At 44.0% G+C, this 27,938-nt stretch overlaps 1 protein-coding gene across 1 annotated transcript in view; it reads right to left on the reverse strand.

The window, feature by feature from the left end:
- Window positions 1–1,656: 1,656 nt before the first annotated feature.
- The window catches only part of LOC146046148 (SITS-binding protein-like), a 91,370-nt gene continuing 65,088 nt past the window's right edge, over window positions 1,657–27,938 (reverse strand). Inside the window, exons 6-10 of the mRNA XM_083165360.1 lie at window positions 26,719–26,987; window positions 24,721–24,857; window positions 20,333–20,454; window positions 19,220–19,399; window positions 1,657–2,237 (exon numbers count right to left, since the gene is read on the reverse strand). Of these exons, the coding sequence (XP_083021486.1) occupies window positions 2,064–2,237; window positions 19,220–19,399; window positions 20,333–20,454; window positions 24,721–24,857; window positions 26,719–26,987 (882 nt within the window). The 3' untranslated portion in view covers window positions 1,657–2,063. The remainder of the gene's footprint in view (window positions 2,238–19,219; window positions 19,400–20,332; window positions 20,455–24,720; window positions 24,858–26,718; window positions 26,988–27,938) is intronic.

Consider the following 27,938-nt stretch of genomic DNA (forward strand, 5'->3'; position numbering starts at 1 on the left):
GGTGGCGTTAACAATGGGGGGCATTTCACGTACAAATTACCAATCAGGGTGGGTATACAATCAAATATCGGGTCCATTGGGCCATTTAACATTGTTCCCTATGTAAAATTGGGTCCATCGCATCGGTCGCATTGTATGCCATTATAATGGCATACAATGGAACCGATTTTACATAGGACTTTAACATTGAATACAATGCATTCAATGTTAAATCGGGTCGGTCGCATCGCATACCTTAAGTTAAGGCATGCGATGGGCACGATTTTTTAATTGTCGGGGAAAAGGCTAAAAATAGCCCAAAAATCGCATCGGTTGCGTCCATCGCATAACTTAACTTAAGGTATGCGATGATCCACGGCGGGCGCCGTGCTAGAAAACAAGTACCCAAGTATCAACTATGAAGCACATCTTATGTTAATAATTTGAGTTTGCAGTCTAGACTCCGTCCCTTATAATGTTGACATCCCCAGAATTTCAACAGTCAGCAAGTTGAAAATGCAATTTGCCATGTAGCTTTAATATAACCCTAAGCCTAAAGGCCCACATACACTAGTCTGACTTGTCTGAGGACTGAGGCACAAGTCGGACCTCATTTTCCTTGAACTTCCATGGCAATTCCCAGGAGAGTTTCAATCCAATTTGGCACTTGGACTCCCAGGGAGCTGCTAAAAAGCACCCACGATATGCATTGATGGCTGTACATCCGATTTATCTTATGTCCAGCACATCCAACCCCGCAACTTCGACCTGATGCGCACGGGACCGTGCATCAGACTGGATGGCATGTCAAACACATGCGATTTGGCCACTTTTCAGCCGAGTTCTTGGCCTGATCCATCAGAATCAGGTGAAAAGTTGTCAAATCGCACTAGTGTATGGACACCTTAACTCTAACACAGTCAACCTTCTAGCAATCGACATTCACAATGTCATCATTCTGTCAATGTCAACTGTACATCAGTGTTAACATTGTGATTGTTGACATGTTGAATGTCAATATGCTGTTAACGACCATGTCAACATTTTGGTGTTGACATTCTGCATGTATACTTTATGACTGCGTGCCATACAGAGGGGCACATGTATTAACGTTTGAAGAGAGATATAGTAGATAGGTTGATACTTTTTCTCTTTTCTAACAGTCATGATAAAGGCTCATTGGTACTGTATCTCTCTCCACTTAATTTCTCTCCAAGCACTGATTTATATGTCCAGGTATGTTACACACAAAAAAACTTTGCTTACTGTACAGATGTGGCAGCTCCCATCGGCACTGCACCCGGCGATAGAATTGCCAACCAACAGCCGCCGGAAGGGGGCGCACTTTATCCTCATGCTCTCCATTCTGACAGAGCCCTCCGCCACCCTCTGCAGTTCCCCCGATGCTCCCCTCCCAGCTGACCCAAGCTCCCCCTGATCCCTGCCCGTCTCCCTGAAGCGGAGATGGGCATGAAAAGCGCTCCCCGCGGCTGTGTTGAGGGGGACGCGCCTGCATGTAAATCGCCAGCTAAGGGATTCTTTACCACTGGCTGAGAGGTGCTCCACCTGTAAGTGCAACTCCACATGGTCTCAGAAAGATCAAAAAGACAAACAACAAAGGGAACCAAAGTAGGTAAAACATTGAACTTTAATACTTTAATACTATTACAGCAACCAAGGCAATCATTATGTTAATAAAGAGAGGTATATATAGTAGCTTACTTACTAAGACTCTTTGGGGGGAAATTACTACGATGTGTATTCTACTTTACATGTGATGTTGCTATAGGCAACCAATCAGATCCTGTCTACTATCTTCTAGTGGATGCTAAATAAATAAGAAGTAGATTCTGATTGGTTGCCCATAGCACTACACACTAGGATCATAGATCAGATGATGAGCGAGTCCGACACAGTATATATACAGTAATAAAACACAATACAGTTACAAAGGGCACCATAAATAGAAGTATCTAATCCTTGGAGTGCTTGGAAAGGTGCAGTCATCTCAAAATAAGAGACACTTCTACATTAATTGTCTTCTTAGAAGTGATACTCATTTGCATTTAATAGTTTTGCATTTATTAAGTTTTCTTTATAAAAACTGGAATTTCCTGCAGGCTGCAGTTATAGTTTTGTATCATGGTGCCTCCATCAAAAACCTGTAAAGTACTAGTGTCCATCCATTGATTATCCTTTCCGGGAAGGAAAATGTCTCGTTGAGTGCGACCTTTTTCAGTGATGGGTGCAATAAGCATCTGAGGAGGACAGAAATCTCATTAGTCATTCGGGTGGGCATGGATAGCTGACAATGCACAACCTGACACCAACATATGCTATTCCTATAATGAGTGACATATACAAAATGCAGCGAGGTCTATTCATTAATCACTTAAAAAGGCCTACTCTAAAATCCGTTAACAACAGACTCAAGACTTTCCTGTTTACTCAAGCAATTTTGTAATTCCTTTAGGTATTCAATGCTCCCTGTAGTTTATGTAAAGCTTTCCTGTACTTCTTTGTGCCTGGTCTGTATTACATTCATTATATCTGTTAAGTGCCCTGAGTCCTATTAGAGAAAGAGTGCTATATAATAATAATAATAATTATTATTATTATTATTATTATTATTATTAACCCCTTACCGACGCAGCATGTTTTTGCCTTCCTGACAGAGGCCTTTTTTTTCAAATCTGACAGGTATCACTTAAGTGGGGATAACTTTTTTTTGCTTTTACTTATCCCAGTGATTTTAAGATTGTTTTCCCGTGACACATTGTACTTTAAGTTAGTGGTAAATTTTGGTCGATACAGTTTTTTTTGTGAAAAATACCAAAATGTCGTAAAAAAATGGAACATTTTGCAATTTGCAAAATGTTACATTTTCTGCTTGTGAGACAAATAATCATACCACTCAAAATAGTTAATAACTAACATAGACAATATCTAAACTTTATTAATACATCATTATTTCAACCTCCTTTAATTTTTTTGGACACTAGGGGGCAGCAGAGTCAAAATTTTGACTCATAGCACAGTAAACGCTGCTTTTGGCTGTTCACGTTTGAACAGCCAATCGCAGCGATCGCCCACGGCGGGGGGCATCGCTGCCCCCCCTGGGCAATGAGGGAAGATGTCTGCTGTCAGGGACAGCAGACATCGTCCCTCTGTCACCGCGTCTCTAGACGCGGTGACACTTTGAAGTCATGACGTACATTTACGTCATGTGTCGGGAAGTACATCCCGACCATGACGTAAATGTACGTCAAATGTCGGGAAGGGGTTAATAATTCACAAATTAAAATTTTTGTGCAGTTTAATTAAGTCAAATACCTTTATTTAAAACTTGTCCAACCCAATTTTCTGAGAAAATCTTTTTTTTAAGTTGATATTTTGAAAAAAATATATAAAAAATGCAAAAAAAACTTAGCATGGCGAAAAAGAGCAAACAAGACACACATATTATATAAATCAGTGGTTCAAAACTTTCCTACATCACAAAAGTTCCTAAATTTCGGGAAAAAAAAATAATCAAATTTTCCCTACCTGTCATCCTTGAGGTTGTGTATTTGTTAGAGTACAGTTGTGCTTGTGATTGATCTTATGTTTTATGATTAGCAGCCACTAGCATTGGTTTGGCCTATCACTTTGACCATAAATAATTACATTTGGTTCTGGACCACCAACCCAAGAGCTTGAGGGACCCCATGGGCGGATTCAGGGGGAAGGCACCTAGGCACATGCCCTCCTGTAATTTCTGTCATAGCTCATTTTGTAGCTGAGGACTGGGGCTTTCCAACGAGCTCGCCCCGCCCCGATAGACCCCAGGAATCAGAGATACTGCTGGGCAAAGGTGGAACATTTTCCCCATAGAATAACATGGGACCCGCTAATTCCGACCCCCAGCCGGTTCTGATGGCTGCCAATTCCAACCCAGCATCACAGTAGCTCAAGGTTTATCTTATTCAAACCCAAATTGCTGGGCCTTCAAGCTGATACCAGGCTGGTCTATATGGATTAATTGGTTCCGGAAATATTGAGGGATTTTATTTATTTCTGAAATGTAATTTCATGACTGTTTATGTTCTTTGAGGGCAGATTTCTCTGGAATCAAATAGTCCAGTTTCACTGGACCAAAATCACATGAAGCCCACTCAAAAGTTCTTCAATATGATACTGTCTCATGTAAATGGGTCAGTTGGTCCCGAAGATATAGCCGGTAAATTGCGTGCAATATAGCCAGTTAAAGTCCCTGCATTTTCTGTTGTGAAAGTGGTATTATTTCTAATAGCTGGGACATGCAGTACTCGAAATACAGCTGGGCAGCCTCCCGCTCTCTGCAAGACTGTCAATGGCTGTCACTTTTGCCCGGCGGTGGCTGTCCCCCAGTTACCGCGAGCATGTATTCCCCCTTGGCAATGAGCATGTAATTCCACATGGCAGCAAGCATGGAAACCCTGGCAATGACCATGGAACCCTTGGCAATGAGCAAGTAGGAAAGCAGCACTTATGTAGCATCATTTTTAATAGGCATTATGGTGTTTGGCACAATACATAATGGACATTATGATGTGTGGCTTAACATGTAATGGGCATTATGGTGTAAATTTTTAAAGCGAGCCGTTGGCTTGCAATGTCCCTGTTTATGAAGCATATTGTGAATGATGGCTCTATCCGTGTAGCAATATGCAAATTTTGTCTCAATCCGTGTGGCATTATATGAATTTTGGCTCACTTCGTGTTTCATTATGTGAATTTTTGCTCAATCCATGTGGCATTATGTAAATTTTGCCTTATTCCATTTGGCATCAAGTGTCAGGGACAAATATAATGGGGTCTAGTATTTTGTTGCATAATGTGTAGACATTGTATATGGTGTGGTACACTACACTCAAGGACATGCCCCATTTTGAGTGGCCCCACCCTCTTTTCCGGAGCGCACCTTCGGCACATGCACAACTATATACTTTACTATTGTCGCTAAGGTGGGCCTGTGTACTTTAAATGCAAGGGCCTATTTTGAAACCCATTCCCGCCCTCTCTCTGCTCTCCTCTCTCTCGCCGCTCTCTTAGGATGTACACTGGCACCACTAACACCCCCTTCCCCTCCCCCTGCCAAACCCTCTCCTATCATGGTGCCTTCCTGTCATTTTCTCCTGGATCCGCCCCTGAGGGACCCCAGGGTGTCCAGGTACACAGTTTGGAAACCACTGATATAAAGGAAATATAGAGTTTCATTAATGCTATTGCTCAATGATTATGCTGCAAACAAATGGAAGTATGATTGGACCTTAATAAGGAGTTTTATTATTAGTTAAATTCCGTCAATGATCAAGTACTTGTACTTCTATGGTGGGGATCATTTAAGAGTGAATAATATTCACTCACAGAACAAGTTTGACTATCTAAAAACTTTATTTTTAGGAAAAATCATTGGGACTTTCTCTGGCATCTCACTTGGATATCCAGGTGTCACATTCTCTGATAAATATGCATGGTGATAAATTAATGAATGAATGATAAGTTGGAAAAGATGGGCTAAGATTACGATGCACAAAAATAAAATTTTCATACAATAGAAATACACATGTACTTCTATATGCAGCAGCATCAGCTCTTTTTGGAAGTTTCCTACTCTCAATATAAACTACAAATCATTTCAGACAAGTGCAGATGTCTTTGAGTTCTTTTTTGCAATGGAAAGGATGACTAATTGGCTCCAACTTCAAAATACATCCTTTCACCCCTTTTTACATGAGATATTTGAGCCCTGTGATCTATTTATGTGATTGTGTGGCGTAGTCTGGACTTCCAATGAAATGAACATCAAAGCGGCAGATACTAATATGATCCATAAAGCTGTTTGAATAGGATCATTGCTTAACATGAATGATTTTAACCAATAAACTTTGGAATGTTTACAACCAGAGAAAAATGGTTCAAATTGTAAATGCTGCCCAGAGTCAGCATTCTCTATCCACAATATATGGAGAACCAGCAATAAGGGAAAATGCACCAAAGCCAGCAGGGTACTTTGTTTAGGTATGGGTCAAAAGGTCGACATGAGGTTTTCACGTGTTTTTTGTCCCGAATATTGACATTGTCGACATGGACACATCACAGTGTACCGCGTCCCCTTGCATGGCTCGTTGCTCTCACGATGCTTCCGGCACACTATTCTATTCTCCCTCCGCACCCTAGAGGATGGTAGGACATGATATACTGCCTGTCGCCTCATGTTGGCTCAAAAAAAAAAAACATGAAAAACTCATGTCAACTTTTTGGCTGTCTACCTTGCCATTGTCGACGTAATGCATGTGTCTACTTTCTAACCATAGGCGAATCTAAAGGGTGGTCCGGGGATGCACCAGATCACACATTAGACTACCCGGTTGTTTTGTTAATGTACCTATGATTTTTGTGAAATTTGAACGCCCGCCGCAGCCGCCCACTTTATTCATGATTACCACCATAAAGATGGCCACGGGAGGGCTGTGTGCATATGCGACTGCATGCAGCTCCTTCCATGGTCCTTTGCAGAGCGTGAGCAACGGGCAGCTACCTCCGTCTGACTGTTTGGTGACTGGTCCCTCCGCCTGCAGCGGCAGCGTGCTTCAGGGCAGCAGGTCGGAGACGCGCCGGCGGGGATTGAAGGCTTCAAAATGTAAGTGTGGATCACTGCACACTCACACCGTCTGACTCATTTGCAGTGCTGCCAGCCTAGATGCATGGCAGGCAGCTTGTCCATCCAACCCCCCCCCCCCCCCCCCTCTGCCCTACCCGTGAAAATCTGTGTGACATGTATATATATATATATATATATGTCGCTCAGGATGTTTTTCTCAGGGCTCTGTGTTCATATAAATAGGGGAGTGACTTGCCCTGTTAAGCCATGCCCCCTGAAACGAGACCACACCCATTTTTTGGATCCATTCTGTATTGTTCGTATAATCTGGGACCACCCATTACTATTTCTAGATTCGCCTATGTTTCTAACCCTATCGACCTTAGCCAGGTTGACCTAATGTCAACCCACAGTGGTCAACTCAATGCATGTCGTCCTTAATAGGGTCAACTTAATGACCATATACCCTTTGTTTTAAATTGTATATAATTTTCACTCTTTAAGTAAACCTTATTTACTAACATGAAAAGTACCGAGCCTGGAGCAGTACAAACGTCACATCAGATTTCAGCATTTAGCAGTCTAGTATAGTTAAATTAATGTAAGCTGACATCTGTTTGTTTTTTATTACAGCATGTATTCTACTTGACTTACAGTATACTAGTAAATAATGCCTAATGACTTGTAAATGAAGGAATTGATTTAATTAAGTATTTCAGTGTTTACAGAATACCTGCAAAAGTGACAAATTCTGCAAATAAGTAAAAGCTTATTCAATTAGAAATTATTATTATCATTAATTTGGACAGTGGCGTATCTAGTGTAAGGCAACCCCGCTGCCGCTTGGGGGAAGGGAGTTCAAAGTGCATGGGACCACCTCTTCCTCCATGGACGTAGGGTAAATTGCATCTTTAAATCATATTTCTCTATGCACTAGGTTTGAAGGTGAATCGCTTTTAACCTTTTGAGTGCCAGGTGAATTTGTCAAAATGATATACGGTCGTATTGTCGACCACACTTAGGTCGAAAGTCATTAGGTCGACACCATTGGGTCTACAGGCAACAAGGTCGACAGGGTTCTAGGTCCACATGGATGAAGGTCGACAGGTGTCTAGGTCAATATGGGACTGGTTTTAGGTCGACATGGGTTACGTCGACAGGTCGCGAGGTCGACGTGGGTATTTTCACTGTTTTTTGAGCCAACATGTGCCGACATTTCCGCGGTATTTCATGCCCTACCATCCACTAGGGCATGGTGGGAGAATAAAATAGTGTGCCCGATGCATTGCGAGTGAAGTGAGCGATGCGAGGGGCTGCGGTTGACTTCCAACTGTGTCCATGTTGACTGGGTCGACATTCAGGTAAAAAAACTGACCTTGCGACCTGTCGACCTATCCCATGTCAACCTAACGCATTTGGCGACCTAAAACCATGTCAACCTAGACACCTGTCGACCTACAACCCTGACAACCTTGTTGCCTGTCGACCCAACTGTGTTGACCTAATGACTGTCGACCTTGAATTGCCAAGCAAACATTTTATCCATCATAATGACCTGTAATGTATATAGTAAATATAATCTTTTGTTGCACAACATTTTTAATTTGAATTTACAGTGTATAACACATTTGAGTGATGCCTGCAATTTTAGCAGATAGTTTGCAAATCTCTCAAGAGGGTTAAGATATGTACAATATTAAGTACATATCAGGGAGTATAATGTTACTTTTTTTTTACATTACCAAAGAATTTTTTAGGTTATTGTATGCAAGGTCGAACATGTCTAGGTCAACATTCACTAGGTCGACAGTGAGTAGGTTGACACCTATGAATGACAGGGTCTAAATGTCGACACAAGTGTTAGATCGACCATGAGAAGGTTGACAGGCAAAAGGTCAACACAAGTTTTCACTTTTTTTTGTCCCTAATGTCGACATTTTTGACATGGACACTTAAAACAATGCACTGTGTCCCCTCGCATGGCTCACTGCGCTCGCCATGGTTTGGGCACGCTATTTTATCCTCCCACCCACCATGCCCTAGTGGATGGTAGGGCATGAAATACCACCTACGGTCCAGATTAGGGCAGAGTGAAAAAATTTAAATTGAGAAATTCAAAATCGGCTAGTGTGGAAAAGTTGTGACTTGACCTGAATAAGAAACGTACATAAATAAGAAATAACTGTTGCAGTCTGTTATTGAAAAACATTAACTGTTACAATAAGTATTACAAGTAACAGTGTAAACTGTCTAATGTATCATTTTACATATAACTTCTCTTTATTGACAAAAATCTGTTGCATCCCCTATACTGGGAACATGATTGGGCTGCATTACAGCATATAATTATGCCAAAGATAAGCCAATATATTAACCGTTAAATACGTTGAAGTGTATTATGATGCAATAAACAAATACATCTAATGTTTAGAAAAATAAAATCAATTGATTCAACAAGAACAGGTTTCAAAGATGTTGCACATACAGTATTGTCTTCTTATTTTTTTATGTTCTGTTTTGAGTTGGTTTATACAAACCAATTGTGATTGATATTATTAATATTGCTATTATTAGACTGTTAAATTGGGTCAATAAGCACATAAAAAGGAAATAAAGTATTCCTGACCAATCCTGCCTAGTAATTAACACAGTGATTGGCATATATGTACTGCTGGACACCACTCATAGAATGATTAACCTGTTATTTTTGAATCAATCTTCTAGATTTTATTTTTCTAAACATTAGATGTATTTGTTTATTACATCATAATACACTTCAATGTATTTAACTGTTAATATATTTGCTTATCTTTGGCATAATTATATGCTGTAATGCAGGGGTTCACAAACTTTTTTCAATCACGGCACCCTAGAGCATCAAAATATTTTCAAGGCACTACTAGGCCAGATGCTTCTTATCGAGAAATTCAGAAAAAAAATATTAAATTAAGTGCATTGTGTTTATATGTCACAGTTATCTGGTGAGGGACAGGATTTGCTTCTGTTTGTCCACATATATTATGATTGGCAGCCACAAGCACTGGTTTTGCTTGGTACATTGACCATAAATAATATGAATTGATCCTGGTCCACCAACCCAAGGCACCCCTGCAAGTGTCCTGAGGCACCCCAGGGTGCCTAGGCACACAGTTTGGGAACCACTGCTGTAATGCATCCCATTCATGTTCCCAGCATAGGGGATGCAAAACTATTTTTCAGACCAATTCATGTTTAAAAGACAATACACAGAAGTGTATAATATACTGCACCCAAAGAACAGAGTGTAATGCATTGTTTACTGAACTTACTGTAGCATTCAGTAAAGAGTTGGACATTAGAAGACACAGGTGTGCATTATTCTATTAGGTGCAAACAAAAGGTATTTACCCTGATTTTTTGCCCCAAGTTTTTTTTTTCTTGGTCACTACAACTACAGAGCATCCTCTCCAAAAAAAAAAAAAAAAAAATGTTCAGGAGAAAACACAATATTCACTATTGTGACCATGAAAATGGGTCAATTATCAGGGATTTTTTCTACCGCCAAAGTCAGTCATTTTGCACTAGGACAAGCTCGTACTGTTTTTTACTATGCTAAAGAATATTATTGAACCACTCTAAGACATCCTGACATATACCCCTTTTCCACTAGTAAATTCTTCCCGGGTTTTTGCTTGGGGACGCGCACCGACACAGGTTTTTTGTTACTGTGAATGGGTGCTTCTTCTAAAACACGGGTAGAGAGACAAAGGAATTCTACCCTGGTATCTACCAGGGTAAAACATGGCAATAACACGCGTCTGTGCACAGTGTAAACGCACATTACCCATGTTTTACATCCGGGTAATGCTCTGAGGCCGTTTATTGGTTCTTCAGGGGCACCTGAAGATGATGTCATCTGCTGGAGACGCGCTGGGAGGCGCTGGAGACACGGTGGGAGACACTGACCATGAGCAGGCTTCCCAGCAGCAGCTCTGCAACGCTGGGCAAAAGCAGCTTCTCTAACTGGGCACAAGCAATATCAGAGCAGCTTCCCCCCTGCACTGAGCACAAGCAGCCATCAAAGCAGCTTCTCTACGCTGGGCACAAGCAATATCACAGCAGCTTCCCCCCTGCTCTAGGCACAAGCAGCCATCACAGCAGATTCCCTCCTACGCTGGGCACAAGCAGGTATTTGAACAGCAAAACATGTCTAGCCATAGTTGGACAGACAGTGAGATAAAAGAGCTGCTTAATATTCGGGGAGAGGAAGAAATTAGAAGGCAGATGATGGGAACAGTAAAGAATACTGTTGTGTACAAGAAAATATCCCTTATACTGGCAGACAGGGCATAACAAAAACACAGCAGCAAGTGGTCAACAAATTGAAGGCATTACGCAAACAATTTACGAAAACACACAACCATAATTGTAAGAAAAGTGGTGCAGGACGTATAGATTGGCCATATTATGAGCTATGCTACAGTGTCTTTGGCAAAAGTGCCCTAACTAATCCCATCGCACTATCATCATCCAGCTGTGCCAAAAGTCAGATGTCAGTAGAGGAGGACCATGCCGAAACCCAGCACAGCCTCCCCAGCTCACAATGTGGACCACCATCCCCGCTGCTCATATCTGACTGCAGTTTGGAAGAGTCAAGTATGAACGATGATTCTGTCAGCGCTGTTAATGAGGAGGTAGAGACTTCTCAGCCGGAGACTTCACAGGCACCCAAGCCGCTGGAGACTTCACAGTCACCCAAGCCCACAACTTTGCGCTCCAATAGTAAGTGTTAAATTTGTACACAGACAAACACACACACACATCATGCAGTGGTGTCAAAACTATCGCCCTTCAAGCTACTTTGGTACTACACATCCTAGCATGCTGTGTCATAGTTGCCGTAGTAGTCCATACATAACATAAAAACTATGTTAACACATGCTGGGATGTGTGGATAGATGAATGGCAACCTAGAACAATATTACACCCCACAATACCTTTAAACTGTCTTTGAAAAAGGATAGAAAACATAATGGGTAATGTTGCAGTATAGCTAGTGTGCAGGTGGTGGAAGGCCACAAACATGCTAAACTCTGCAATGTTTATATAGGCTCAGTGTGTAACAAATCATTTTTTATCCCTTTCACAGTCTATAACGTTCCCAAAAGAAAGCCGAAACCAAACAAAACAGAACAATCGGTGAGAGCAATGACAACGATTATTGTGGATCATTTATGTGAGAGGATAGTGATTTGAACGCTCATGAAGATGCAAGTATTGCCAGATTTTTGGCATCTGAAAATGAAATGCAGGATTCATTTATAACACAAATAGCGGCGATGCATGCAGATGACATGTTTTAAGCGTATGTTTAGCCGTATGCCTAACTAGTGTTCCCCGGTCCTGGGCCGCCGACATCACTAAAGGAGGCGTGCCCGGGCCGCTGCATCACCAAAGGAGGCATGCCCGGGCTGCCACGTCACTAAAAGAGGCGTGCCCGAGCAGCCGCGTCACTAAAGCGGGTGTGCCCGGGCTTCCTCCGTCGTACAAGGGGGCGGACCTGGCACCGCCAAAGTCCGTGTGCTGCCGGGGAAGCCTAGTGCCGCCGAGATTGCAGTGCCTGGAGCTTCCCCAGGCACACCATTAGTCAGGCAGCAGGCTCTTTTAGTGGGGCGCTGCTGGAGGGGCAGGGCGCATTTTGCCCTTTAGAAATCGGGCAGGGCGCAGCGCCCCGCTAAAACAGCCTAGCGGGAACACTACCTAACAGTACCCAAGCACCACAACAAGACCACACACAAGTGTCATATGGCCAGTACAACTATGACCATGCTCAATATCCTAACACATCAACCTCAAAAACTGAACAATTTCAGGTCTATAGGCAATTGACTTAAGTAAGGCCTGTTGTTGTTACAACAATGTTTGTTTTTTACCTTTTCAGGTTACAGTTGTTTGGTTTCTGCACAATATAGCTAGAGAGGCCGAAGTTGGCCCATTTGGTACACAATTTTATTTTTTCAGTTATTTTTTGGATAAAAAATATATAAGTATATATTTATGTACGTTAGTTAGGCCTGAAATAATTAGTTCCATGTGATAGCTAGCAGGGGCGGGTTGGGCCAGGGGGCAGGGTGCCATGTGCCCCTCGGGCTGCGGGCCGCGCTGGTCACCATCCACCTCCTCCAGGCAGCCCTCCTGCGCTGGCCGCGGCTTCCAGAACACGGCCGCGGCTACAGGAAAATGGCCGGCGGCCCCCTGCACTGAGGACATGTCCTCAGTGCAGGAGGCCGGCGGCCATCTGTATGAGGCCGTGGCCATGTCTGTATGATGACATGCAAGTAATGACAATGAGGTTCAAGAACCATTTTCAACATTTTCCTTAACAAATTCGCTAAATAAGTAAGGGAGGGAACTATCTCCCAATAAAGCCGAGAAAATATAAATTTCGATAAATGAGTATGAGAGAATCTCTCTAAACATTGAGCTCGACCTGAGTATTTAATCAATATAGTGATCGAAATAAGAAAAATAAAATAATAACAAAACAAAAAAAGAAGAAAAAGAAACAGCTTGGTCCTACACTAACATTGGTCAAGTGATGAATCATGAATCAAAGTACCTGCTCAACCGTCGACCCGGACCGCCGACCCATCCACGGAGAGATCCAGTCAATATGCAGATAATGAGGATAGGTAAGACAAAAAGTATGGAATAGGAGGAGGGGTGGGGGGAGGAAGTGAAAAATTAAGCATAGATAAGATAATATTTAGGAACTGAATTATAGGGTGATAGGTGGAGCATTCTGTAAAAGTTGGAGGGAATACCATGATGTACTTTGAAAACAGCCTTTGATAGCCTGATGGATCCTGAGGGAAGGGTCTGGATGAATTTGTTCCTGCAGGCAAATAACTTAGGGGTTAGAAGTTCTTTGTGGAGTGAGGTCTCTAGCCAGTCCATGGTGAATAGGAAAAGGAGGCATGAGGTTGCCATGTCTAATGAGGGAGGTGAGGGCTGTATCCATTGCTGTAATATGGCTTTTTTGCCTACTGCTGAGAGGAGTTCAATCAATTTTTTATCGTTTTTAGGGATATTAGAATGGTCGGCGATATGTCCAAATATCGCCCAGGAGTCAGTGCAGCTAAATGACAGTTTAAGTGTGTTTGTAGCGTAGTTATGTAGTATTTGCCAGAAAGAGTACATGAGGGCATTGCCAGAGATAATGATATATATCAGCCTCTGGTGCATGGCATTTAAAACAATCTGACCTCTCCGCTGTGCCCATCAGATAGCAGCGTTTAGGTGAGAGATAGGCTCTGTGAAAATTTTTATATAACATTTTTGGTAGGAACTGGCCGGAATGAGTTTGAGATTTATTAAGAAAGTGTCTAAAATGGCTTCGGAGTCTAGAGAGGAGGACTGCGAAGCCCACTTATTAAGTACTGGGAGATCTGTATCAGGATCTAGTTCCAGGCGTATACGACCATATATAGTGGAGATAGAATGTGTTTTAGTGCAAATTACCAAGTCTAATGGATTTGTGATGTCCTGAGGCTGTAATTTGGTAAGGATCGATTGTAGGTTATGAGTAGCTTGAAGGTAGGAGAATGCATGACTAGGTAAGAGATTGAATCGTTGCATTGCCTCCTCGAATGTAAGTGGGGTGTTAGAGGTGTTAAGCAAATGTCTTAGACATGAAATTCCAGAGGATTGCCATATCGTGAAAGGTGATCCGGCTTCACCCCTCTGAAACTCCAGGTTTCTGATCAAAGGGAGGGACAGGGAATAAAAATGTTGTAGGCCTAAAGACTTTCTTGCACGCCTACAAGCATAAATGGTAGAGGATAATAAGGGATTGTCAAATTGATGTGATTTTAATTGTGATGGGCGTGCATGCTGGAGAAAGCTAAGCAAAAGTGGGGCACATAACTGTGAGTCTAGAGCCGCGTCAGTGAAAATGGCAGTGTCATTAACCCAATCTACCGCAAAGCGGAGAATGCAGGCCAGATTATAGTACTTTATATTAGGCAAATTGACACCATCTCATTGAGTTGTCTGCATCAGCTTATCGAGGCTGATTCTAGATTTTAGAATTCCAAATAAATTTGGAGAGCATAGAATGAAGTGAAGATATATCAGACTTAGAAAGCAGAACTGGAGTCATTTGCAGCACATAAAGCATCTTCGGAAAGCTGCCCATTTTAAACAAGTTGCATCTTCCCAACAGATTTAGTGGCAGGTTCTGCCACAAATTAAGCTCAGTTTGAATCTTACGGATCACCAGAGTAATGTTATACGTATATATGTTATGAGGATGGGGTGGCAAAGCGATGCCCAGATATGTGATATAGGTGGGGCCCATCTGAAAGGAAAAGGAGTGATCCAATCTGATCTCACTTGACCATAGATGGCCAGAGCCTCTGACTTATTAAAGTTAATGGAGAAGCCGGCAAATAAGGAGAAGCATGTAATGATGTCTATGAGGAAGGGAACAGAGTGTTTTGGGTTAGACATAAAAAGAAGAATGTCATCTGCAAAAGCGATAACCTTTAGTTCTCTACTGCCTATTGTTATACCTGAATGGTCGGGGGAGGAAGTAATGTGTCTAATAAGTGGTTCAAGCGCTAAATTAAAGAGCAAAGGCGAGAGGGGGCAACCTTGCCTTGTACCTTGTTCAAGACAAAAGGACGGAGAAGCAATGCCATTGACCATCATTCGGGCTGTTGGGGAAGTGTACATTGCCTGAACTAGCCGCCGGAAAGGTCGACCAAAGAGCTGCCGAGAAAGCACATTATGAAGATGTGACCAGGAGATTTTATCGAAAGCCTTCTCGGCATCTAAGTTAATAAGTATGTTATTTTGGAGGCTGTGAAGGCGGGTATGCGTTATTGCTGCAATGGCTACGCAAACGCCCATCACCGACTGCCTACCCTTCACAAAGCCTAACTGGGCTGGTGAGATCAGGCGAGGCAAACATTTTTGTAGATGGTTAGCCATTAATTTAGTTAATATTTTAGAGTCTTGATTTAAGAGGGAGATTGGGCGCTAGGAGCCCATTAAGGTAGGGTCCTTTCCTGGTTTCAATAGGACTATAATCCTAGCTTCATTAAATCTATGGGGCATATTCCCAGTTGTTATTAGATGATTATATCATAATGTTAGAGTGGGCGCAATTTCTCCTTTCAATAATTTATAGAATTCTGCCCCGAAGCCGTCTGGTCCGGGACTTTTTCCATTAGGCAGGGATTTAATGGTGTCTAAGACCTCCTCCTCAGTGACCGGGCGATCTAATAGCTCTCTCTCCTCAATGTAGGTACTCAATGAGTCAATGTAGGTAGCTCAGTTGCTGCTAGGAATGCCTCACTTTTACGCAAGTCAGAGGGTTCCAGAGAGTAAAGGGAGCCATAGAAGTTAGAAAAGTTAGAAGTTAGAAAATTCAGTGAGAAGGGTGCCTGAATGGTTAATGGCCTTAACCCATGTGCGGGAGCATGGTCCCTTTATAAGGTTCGCTAAGAGTTTCCCTGACTTGTTGTCAGATCTATGTAGTGTATCACGATAATAATCATGAGAGGATTGGGCCTGTTCAGTAAGGAAGGTGTCGTATATCTGTTTCGCAGACAGATAATCCTCTCTATGAGTAGGGGTATCGGTCCTCTTATAGTTGTTGTAGGCTAAGGTCGGTATAGCAGCAGCCCGGCTCTCATCTGAATGAGACGCGCGTGCGTCTCACGCGCACGCGCGTCTCAGTTTCCAGGCAGCAGGGCGACTGGAACCCTGTCCGTCTCAGCTTCAGGGAGACGGACAGGGTTAGGGGGGTGCGGGGAGGCGGTGGGGACCCCGGGTGACTGCCGACAAGCCGGCGGGGACCCAGGGGAACCGTGCGAAAGGTGACACGTGCGCATCTCGTGCGCGCGCGTCCCCTTTCGCAGATACAGATGGCGGGTGGCGGGGGATGGTGGCTGGCGTCGCAATCGCCATCCCCTGCAAAGAAAAGACCTGCTCCATCTGTACTAAGGGTATTCAGCTGGGAGGTAAATTTTTTCCATTTGGAGTGGATGTACTGTATGACATAATATGGCCCCTCCATCAGACTCCATTGCTGCAATGCTGTAAGAAGTCCCCACCCACCACCCCTCCAGTTTGTCCCCTTTGTCCCCTTTGTGACTTCAAACTGGTTTGGACTGGAAAAAAGCTATGTCTTGTGGGCATTTTATTCAAAGCTTACCCAGGTTTAGTGTAAATGGCTCTGACATGGGTATAACACGGGTCTATGTGCAGTGTGAACAGAGTTTTTATCCGTGTCTTACACGGGTATGATCCATGTTCAAAAACCTGTGTTAAACACGGGCTTCAGATGGAAAAGGGGTAATAATTATAACTAGATCGGAGCAGAAGATGCCAGAACAGAAGATGTTGACTTAGATCAAAATGCTTTTACACGTTTCTTATTCAGGTCAAGTCACAACTTTTCCACACTGAATTTCTCAATTTCAATTTTTTCACTCCGTCCTAGTCCGGATACCATTTTTTTCTCCCTATCCTTTTATTCTGGATGAAAAATGTCTTTCTATTTGTGAGAAATACATGGAACCAGCAAAAAGTTGCTGACCTATGTTTTTTTGCAGCTGTGATCGCATACTTCTCATGGATTTGGTTTTGCATCCCTGAGAAACACAATCCATAATAAGAGATGGGCATTCTACTGAAGATGGGATGTTGCCCATATCAACCAATCAGAATCTAATTTATATTGATTTATTATCTTCTATAATACAATATATAGTATCTGATTGGTTTCCCATAGCAACATCCCATCTTCAATAGAACTCCCGTTTTACTAAATAACCCCCTAAATCCGGTATCAGGGCTAATTGGATAGTCCCGGAGTGGTCAGGTAAATTACCGCAGCTTATTGGATACCGCCCTTAGAACCATTAGGCCAGGGAAGCCTTTTTTATGTGTATATAAAAGATACATTTCCACATTTAACTGAAAGCCAGTGCAGTATGTAATGATCAGCACGCAGGGACGTCTTTCCCATTGGGCTGAATGGGCAGTTGCCCAGGGGCCCAAGGATTGTAGGGGCCCAGCCCACTGGGGAAGACGGCACTGCTCTGGGGAATGGCGGTGGGCGGCTGGGATGCGGTCAGCGGCTGTCAGCGGCGATTCAGCGGTGGCGGCGGTGATCCAGGCAGCGGGGGGCTGGGATCTTGATGTAGCAATCTGGGCGGCATATGTCGGGGATGCTCCGGGCAGCAGCTGTCAGCGTTGTCCATACAGGCAGTGGTGACTCAGACCTTGCTGTAGCGCTATTTGCTGCCGGGCGGGAAGCGCTGCTGATTCTGAAAATTCTGGACGGACGTTGATTGGCCGGACGCTCAGCCAATCAGAGTCCGGCCAGTCTTTTCAAAATCTGCAGCGCTTCCTGCCCGGCAGCAAATAGCGCTACATCAAGTTCTGAGCGAGCTGCCTGGACGGACAACGCTGACAGCTGCTGCCTGGATCCCTACCACACACCGCTACATCAAGCTCCCAGCCCCCCCCCCCGCTGCCTGGATCACCGCCGCCACCGATGAGTCGCCTAGACAGATGCCGCTGACAGCTGCTGCCCGGATCCCCGCCACACAACTCCCAGCCCTCCTCTGCTGCTGCACATAGGTGGGTGGAGGGGGGCCCTAAAAATTATTTTGCCCAGGGGCCCAGTAGATTGTTAAGACAGCCCTGTCAGCACGGCCAAATATATATTCCACCATGGAATACTTGCATAATATTTGAGGATGGTGCAGGGGCGGATTTAGGGAGGAGGGCGCCCCTAGGCACAACAATAATGTTTACTAAGTAGGACAGTTTATAGGGGCAGTATCTGCATGTCCTATCCATTTACACTCTATTTAAGATGGAATATAGTACAGTACAGTGGATATTTTGCAGTTATTGGTACATTTTGGTCTGACAGTACTATCACAGGCATCCAAGTGCCGCCCCCAAACATGTGCCGCCCCTAGGCCGGTGCCTCACGTGCCTAATGGGAAATTCGGCTCTGGGATGGTGTCAATTGGGTTTATTTACAAAGTACAAAGTTATGTGACAAATAAATCATGCCATGCCTGATAAGTAATAATAAGTAATATTGTTATAGTTACTCTCACTCCAAATGGTAGAGTCATATGGGTCCAATTGCACTGCTTTCACATTGCAGAAATGAGTAATGACACAGTATTCTTAAATGGGACTTTAAACCGGGTCTGAGCCTTGAGACCTTTCACATTGCAGGTGAAAACCGTTTTAAAAATCATTTAATACCATTCAAACATTCAACCCGTTTAACCCCCAAGGGACACGTTTCAAGCCATTGAAATAGAGCTGTTCAAACTGCCAAAAAAACTGCTTCAAAACGTGTAGGACTCTGCTTTTTAACCGTGTTGAAATACCGGTTAACTTTAACCGGTAAATCAACTCTGGCACTTTCACATTGCAGCCTTAAACGTTTTAAAATGGAAAAAAAACGGCAATATACCGTTTTAAAAGTGCGATGTGAAAGGGGTATGAGTGTCATTTTCTTTTTTTTGCCAATAATTACAAAAACATGTCACATGAAGAGCCTGCCTTGGACAATAACCTAGACATTTATTTTCTTACCTCATCTCCAATTAGAAATTCATTGTCTATTGTGAATGCAATTGAGTCATCTGGACTGAGCCACCAGACAGGCCTGTAGATGGGGTTTCCTGAGCTAAGCCAGTCTTCAGCGTATTTTATTAAAAGCGGTACAACCAGGTGCTGATGTTTCTGTATGTACCGTCTTGTCAGATTCAATATCTATGGCGTTGATAAAAGGTAGGTGATCAGTTATTTTAAAGAGGCCACTGCTATCCTTGTCTACTATGTTTAGACTTCAACATTCAAAAACAACAAGCAAATAACGACCTCCTCTATCCTGCTGATTGGTTACATAGTAGACAAAAATATGCAGACATCAGAACACCAAGCCAATTCCAGTTACAGATTAGAATAGGTAATATATTAGGTAGGTAATATAATAGGTAGTATATTGCTAGGTATTGGGGACTAGGAGATGAGAGTTCAGGAAGCAGAGCAATCTGCCAACGAGAATATAAAACTACATACCAGGTGTGTGGAGCTGGAGCAGTAACCAGCTGCTCGAAGGCTGATATCTCTGGTTCTGGGAACAGTAGAGACAAGCTACTAGTGTCCATCAAAGAAGGAGAATTCCAGCTTTTGGAATATACCCTCAGAAAAACTCTACGTCAGACAGAACCTGAAATATCTGACTGGGAAGAGCAATTAACAGGTTTGGATGGGGACCACTGCTTTGAAGTCAGATATCTCCAGTTCCCAAGGGCCGATTTTTAAAATTCTTGTACCCATGGAAAGAGGGGACCCTCAGCTTTCAGCCTAGGGCCCTTAGACTCCTGGGGGGGTTTCTGGATACTCAGAAACCCCCCCTGCGTGCGCTACTGAATATGGTCGCTCAGCGACCATATTCCGAGCGATATGTGCTGAAATTGCACCCGTGTGTACACACCTTAAGTGTACTCATCCCCTCACATGTTAAAGAGGGGATTCACATGGCGTGTGTGTGTGTGTGTGTGTGTGTGTGGGGGGGGGGGGCGTTAAATATGCAAACACAGCCTAGCAAACAGGATTGAATAAGGCCTCAAGTCCAATAAAAAACAGTTGTGTTTTGCTTTTCTTTCTGCTACAATCATTTTAGTATTTGAAAAATCTTACCCAATCATTGCAACAAACCCACGGGGGAGTATTAAAGGACATGACAGGTAGAAAAGTGACAATTTGTAGCCACCTGACAAACAGTTCTACATCTGTTAGAAATTCATCAGCTAGAGTTCCACCTTGAAATAAACACATTTGATGAAAATATTTTATGCAGAATTAATGTACATACAATTGCTAATTTTAGTAACAAAGTATAAATACATTTAGGCCAAAATTTATTAAGATAAGAGTTCAATTTCACATGGTCAACCAATCACAATCTGCTTGACTACTACTTATTTATTTAGCACCTTTTAGAACAGTGGTTTTCAATCTCAGTCCTCATGACCCCCCACAGTTCACGTTTTCCAGGTCACCCTACAGGTGCCCTCATTATTCACTGACATATTTTAAAAGATCCACAGATGGGGCTAATTCCTTCACTTGTGATTCTGTGTGGAGATCTGGAAAACGTGAACTGTCTCGGTTCTAGAAGATAATAGAAATACTTGCCTACCTGACCCTCTCCATGAGGGAGAAAATGCTCTGTTCCTGGACTTTCCTGGTAAGGTCTGATTGCCAGCACCTGTGGTGACACCTTTCTTATCAATGACCTAGCTCCCCACAGGTGATGGCAATCATATATTATCAGGGAAGTCCACGAACAAATAGATCAGTGGTGAGGGAACTCTGTCCTCATTACCCCACGCAGTGCATGTTTTGCAGGTCTCCTCACAGAATCACAAGTGAAATAATTAACTCCACCTGCGGACCTTATAAAATGTGTCTGTGAGTAATAAGTACACCTGTGCACCTGCTGGGTTACCAGCAAAACATGCACTGCGTGGGGTAAAGAGGACCAAGTTCCCTGACCACTGTAATAGATAGTATCTGATTGGTTAGAACTCCCATCTCAGTAAAGGCAAGGCAATCACGGCAAACAACTCACGATTGCCGCAGCTAGCTGCAAAACATAGGAAGGACACATCTGTAGCTGTCTGCAGTGGATATTTGTAGCAAAGGCTGAGCGATTATCGCCTGACAGTGTCACAATGTCTAGGTCGACCACTAATGGTCAACAGTGACTAGGTCGACACTTTAAAATGATCGGCATGCCCCAGGTTGACACTGACAAAGGTTGACACAAGCTTATGAATAAGGTCGACGTGAGTTTTCCACGTTTTCTTCTATGTCGACATATGTTGACATGGATACCATATAAAGCTGGTTTCACATTGCAAAAACCTGCTTTCAACCCGTTTTTGTAAACGTGTCTTAAAACGGGTCAAAAGCCAGTTAAACCCCTTTCATATTGCATGTTGTAAAGGTATATTGCAGATTCAATACAGTTTTTTTTACCCGTTTCACCCATAGAAAGCCATACAATGTAATTTTAAATGTTTTTTTTCTGCTTGTGGGCGGGGATCAAGTGTGGTTATCATTTGTAGCAAATACCGTTTCTGAGCTGTTCAGACTGCAGGGAAAACGGCTCTGAATCGTGTAGGATCCTGCTTTTAACACTTTTCAAAATACCGGTATTTTGTAACCGGTAGATTGATTGTGGAGCTTTCATATTGCAGCTGGTACCATTTTAAAGCAGTTAAAAATTGGCAATATGCTGTGTTAGTGTACTGTGTCCCCTCGCATGTATCGATGCGCTCGCCATGCTTATTATATTCCCAATATATGACCACTTGTACAGTAATGTATGAAAAACCAGCTTTTTGGGGAAAAAAATTAAAAACTCATGTCGACCTTATTCATGTTGACCATGTCTATGTCGACCATAAGCTTGTGCCAATCTTGGGAATTTTCTTCGATGCCACAGTGTTTATGTAATTATCATTTATTTATGTGAACAGACTGCCTAACATCCCGCTCTTTAAAAATGTTGATATTTCACATGCCGACATTGTGAACATGTTGAACCTCTGAGGGTGTCAACATAGTACCTGTTGACTTTTTGAACGATGTCATCATTCTAGTGTCAACATTTTGGTGTTGACATGAGGTATGTTTTGATGCCAGATATTGGGCTTGCAGGGCTGATGATTTTTCATATCTATTTTTAATTGTTAGATGTGTCTTTTAGCCCTGGGAGTCCAACATTGATTAAGATCGATCTGATATTGAATAAAATTGATCAAATCAACCTCAACCAGGGCTATTTTTTTGCCGGAACGGTCCGGAACGCCGTTCCTGAAGCTGACCTGAAAAATTAGGTCACCAGGAACGGCGTTCCGGAACCTCCTGGCCTAGCCCTCGCAGCCTCCGCGGCGGTACGGCGTACCGCCATAAGAAAAACCGGAGCGCATCCACTGCGCATGCACGATGACGCTCATCACCGTGGCGCGTTGGCGCGCTCAGTCTCATCACTGAGTTGGCGCTGGTGGGAAGGGGGAAGAGGATGCCCTGCTGAGGAGAAAGTATTGGGAGGGGAGGCGACGGCTCACAGGACGGACTCAGGAGGCGGAGGCAGGCTGATTGAATTTGTAAGTAAGGGTCATATGTGTATCTGCACCGTGGGGGGCATTTGTGTATCCGCACCGTGGGGGGGCATTTGTGTCTCCGCACCGTGGGGGGGCATTTGTGTCTCCGCACCGTGGGGGGGCATTTGTGTATCCGCACCGTGGGGGGCATTTGTGTATCCGCACCGTGGGGGGCATTTGTGTATCCGCACCGTGGGGGGCATTTGTGTATCCGCACCGTGGGGGGCATTTGTGTATCCGCACCGTGGGGGGCATTTGTGTTTCCGCACCGTGGGGGGCATTTGTGTATCCGCACCGTGGGGGGCATTTGTGTATCCGCACCGTGGGGGGCATTTGTGTATCCGCACCGTGGGGGGCATTTGTGTATCTGCACTGTGGGGGGCATTTGTGTATCTGCACATGACGGTGTGTGGCATCATGTATAATGGGCACTACTATGAGGAGGAAAAATTACATAATGTAATGGGCATGAATCAAGGTTTTTCTTGTGGTGGCCAATTCTCAGTGTGCAGGTTGCAAAACTGCGGTATAAGGTAGTCTTTTCCTGCAATCCTGCGCCCCTTGCAGTCAGGCTACACCCCTGTTTTTGGGGAATTCTCCACTTTGCTTCTGGGCATTGTTATGTAAATGGCACTGTTTGGAGGAATTGTATGTTTAAAAAAAAAAAAAAAAGTAATGCACCAATTGATAGTAACCAAGTAATGCCCCTTTTGTAGCTCCTCCCACGTCACCGCCCACTTTCTGTCCCCGCCCACAGTTCCTGAACCTATTTTCCTACAAAAATAGCACTGACCTCAACTAAATATATGTCAAAGTCTGTGTCATCATACAGTAGTTCACAGCCATGGGCGGATTGGGAACTAAAAGCGTTCCTGGAAAAATTCCTAGAAATGGCTTCACATGGGCGGAACCAAATGAAATGAAGGAGGGACCAACATCAAAATAGTCTCGCTTAATCCATCACTACATATTTTTGGAAGCCTTTGCTTTCAATATGCTTGGCAGTGCAGTGACCCACAGACATTAAAACTGCTGTGATGAACCGCAAACCTTCACATTTATGCATAATACCCATATCCCCCCCACTGAGACAGAACACAGACCTCAAAACCCACCAAACATTACCATAATCCCCTGAATATGACAACTACAGTATCCCCACCCCTCCACAAGTGGAGCCCAGAAAACACCCCAGACATTGTTACACCCCCAGATAGCCTCTCCTGTCCCTGTAACAGAAGTCACAATGAATATAGATGGTGCCAGATGATAGATGAGTAATTGCCATGATGGGTACTCTGCTCTGTAAACAGGCAAAGTTGTTTCTGTGGCTGACAGGAGGGGAACAGGGCCACTACTCTGACAAGGGCCTCATCTTAAAAAAAAAAACTCAGTGGCTGATGTGTTCTCATAGGTGCGTCGGCTTCACGGGAATCTGCCTTGTAAAGTCTATGGCCCCTGTTCACAGCACAGCATAATCAGTTATTACTCTCATCTGAGTGGTCAGCAAAGTAGGGTTGTTCTATAGTATAATCATTGGGTAATGATTAAAAATGTTTTTTTTTTTTTTTTTGGTACTTCCTCATCTTTGTGGCCACCGCTTACACTATGGAACTTACGTACTGTCCATGCCATTACCCTGGGTCCACAGCACCCTCCTGTTCCCATGCCACCATGTATTACCTTACATGTATTACCTTACCTAAAGTTGTAGCGAGTGAAGCAGAACGAGCCACCGAGCCCGAAGTGTGGTGAGCGAAACAAGCCCGCGAGAGGATGATGCTGCTGCTTACATAGCAGCTAAGTAGCGTCTAACGTAACTGGTGTAGCGGTGGCCGCAAAGATGAGAAAGTACAATTTTTTTTAAATTGAGAATATTGAAATAAGCAGGCAGATAACCAATAAAACAATTACCTACTGCATCTGGAATGAAAAAATTGTTTCCTAACAAACTGTAGTGCAGTACAGAGGGAATGATTCCCTTTATTCCATGATAGCTCCAATCCGCGTGGAGGGGGCTCATTTGTACAAAGAGTGGTAAGTAATTAGATCTGTTGACAAAAATAATTGAGCAATTAGTATATTTTGCTTTTATTGGTTTTACAGCTCAGATAGTGCTAGAATGAAGTAACTTCTCCATCCCTTTCATTTCCCAGATACGTTTTCCCAATATCTGTGTCCTCTTTGCATTAATGCACTTTGTAGTGGCGCCTCAAGCTTCTGCTGAACTCTATACATGGTATTTGATGGGTGCATTAAAAAAAATGATTTGATGTTAACATTTATCTGTCCAATAAGGTGCAGACTTGGATCAAGGATATAATTTATTTTAAATTCCACTGCTTTTATAGGAAGATAAACTCCCTTAGGGTACAGATGCACTAAGCTTAAAAAAAGTGATAAATTGGAGAGTGATAAACAGTCAGCCAATCAGCTTCCACCTGCCATGTCACATACTGTGTTTGAAACATATCAGGCAGAAGCTGATTGGCTGGCTGTTTATCACTGTCCGTTTTATCACTTTTTGAAGCTTAGTGCACCTGGCCCCTTAATCTGTAAATCACAGGTGTTAATTGCTATGACATAGAATAGATGATAAATCAATCATTAGGGCCACTTTTAGCATTGTCAGTGTGCAGTGGCACTGAGAGGGGGTGGAGCGGGTACCTTTTACCCATGCCCGGGTCTGCTGGAGGGGCCAAGGTCCTGCTCCCCATTCCCCCGTTGTAAGCAGCCAGGCAGTGGGAGAGAGATGACATTCTGCCACTGCAGCACGGCCTCTCTCCACAGCTCAGCAAATGGGGCTCAGTGCTGTGTGCTGAGCTGGGGAGAGAGAGGCAGCTGCAGTGGCAGCCTGTCCTCACTCCCTGTGGTGGTGTGCAAATCCCACTGGTGACTGGCCATCTGTACAAACAGGGGTGTGACCACACCTCCACGCTCCCTTAATTTTACCAGGGCCTGGCCATCTTGTCGGCATTCCTATCTGTGTGACTCAAACAACGTGTTTAGAATCATGGTTTAGCTTGAATAAAGGTCTCTCTATCTCCACATCTGGAAAGGATGATCTATGAACCTGGTCACAAACAGGGCCGGCGCCACCACTAGGCAAATCTAGGCATTTGCCTAGGGCGCCGGCCACTGGAGGGCGGCATTTTGCCCCCGTGCCGCGGGGGTACCTGTCCTGCGGCGCTGTGTATTTAAAGCTGGCGGCGGAGGCAGCGGGGGGTCCCTGCAGTCAATAAGAAATGAGAGCTATCCGCCGGGCTATGCGGAAGCGCTTCTGTTGTGAAAACACTGTCCGCACGCTGATTGGCTGAGATTCAGCCAATCAGCGTGCGCCGTGCGGCCAGTGTTTTCACAACAGAAGCGCTTCCGCATAGCCCGGCGGATATCGCTCGTTGACTGCAGGGTCCCCTCTCTGCCACCGCCGCCAGCTTTAAATACACAGCGCCGCAGGACAGGTACCCCCCCTCCCCCGGCACCGGGGCGCCCCCACCCCGACTGCCTTGCATCGGCCCTGGTCACAAAGACATACTTGCTTGCTTTATTGATCTCCTCTCCTGGGGAAGCCCCTGAGAGAAGAAGAGATGCAGAGATGCTGCTGACAGCTTTGAGGATGGGTGGGCTCTACGTGTTATTAGGCCCCTCCCCTGTCACTGTAAAATACTGCAACTTGAGGGTCTGAGTGGAGGGGGCAGAGCTGAAATAATCCAATAATCACATTAGCTCCTATCTGGCACACTTTCACTAGGAAGTAGGCAAGATGCAGGAGATCTGTCTACTCCTCTGTGGTAATGGAAGACTACCCATAAATCTTGAGTCTCCCACAACTTGCAGGAGATAAGGCAAGCATGTGGCAACAATGACTGTTTCATATGTAAATATAAGATATTTAGAGTTCTTCTTCCTTACCTTGCACTGGCTGTAATTATTGCAGATTTTCCAAGCTGTGCAATCGCTTTTGCTAGAGATTCTGCGTAACAGTCACCCTCCAAGCCCTTGGGGGGTTGTATTGATTGTTCTAGAAATGTGTTGCCTTCTGCCCCTTCAAATATGATGTACTGAGCTCCAAGCTTGTTTCTCAAATGATTCACCTTGTTAAAATACCAGTTAACAGCATCTTTACTGGTTACATTTAATCTAACGGAAAACTGTCCTTTCCATTTTGTAAGAATTGGAGCCTATAGGGAGTCAATTAGAAAGAAAAATTGGAATATGATGTCAATATGGTCAACTATCTCACTAATGGCAAGAAAATAATGCTACTGTTTAGCACTGCTTGTTTCTAGATATACATACTTGTACAACATGATTCATTATTACAGACTACATTTATACACACATATATATTGTGGCAGGGACAGCATACTTCCACATGAGGTGCAGGTAGAAAATCCAGTACAGGATTTAGAATAGCAACAGCAGCAGGGCTAGGGAGATCATTGTCTGCTAATTAAAAACATCTGTTACTTCCTGTTATATGTTTGTCAAGAGCAGAGGGTCAGGGTTACCAACACTTTTAAGTGGCTGGGCAATAGGCTGGGGAATGTGAGAATTATGTTAGGGATTCTCTGGAGTGTACCCTGACTTAGGAAGCACAGGCGCCAGCATGTCGCCAACGCGGCATAAGGGGGAGGGGCAGGCAGCGCGGCCGGCGACCTGGCACAGCAGGGGGGGCGGCCACCAGGTATCCACATCCCCCCTTCCCCTCTTCACACCTGGGGGACAAAAGGCAGCCAGTGAGGGGCAGGGGGATGGCGATGCCGAGAAGGGGTTAAAAGCCAAGCAGGGGAGGCGGCCGGACACACATCCGAAGCGTGATCCCACCCACCCACCCCATTTTTTAGGGCATAAGTGCTGTCACAAATGTGGCAGGGATTTATTGTAATGATGTTTTATATGAGTTATGTGCTATGTCAAGGGTTGCATTGATGTATTATAACAGGATTGGGTATGTGTTATTTACTATGTCACAGTGGTTGCATTGATGTACGTGGCAGGGCGGGAAGAGGTGGTGCGCAAGGCAGGCGGAGGAGGGGAACCAGCTGAGGTGGCAGGCTCACCCTCGGCGCGGTGCCGCATGCCAGGCTCCAGCTTTCGACGGCGGGCCATCGGCTGTGCGCCAAGCGAGA

This window comes from Crinia signifera, chromosome 11 (assembly GCF_055691185.1).
Source record: "Crinia signifera chromosome 11, ASM5569118v1, whole genome shotgun sequence".
Taxonomy (NCBI): domain Eukaryota; kingdom Metazoa; phylum Chordata; class Amphibia; order Anura; family Myobatrachidae; genus Crinia; species Crinia signifera.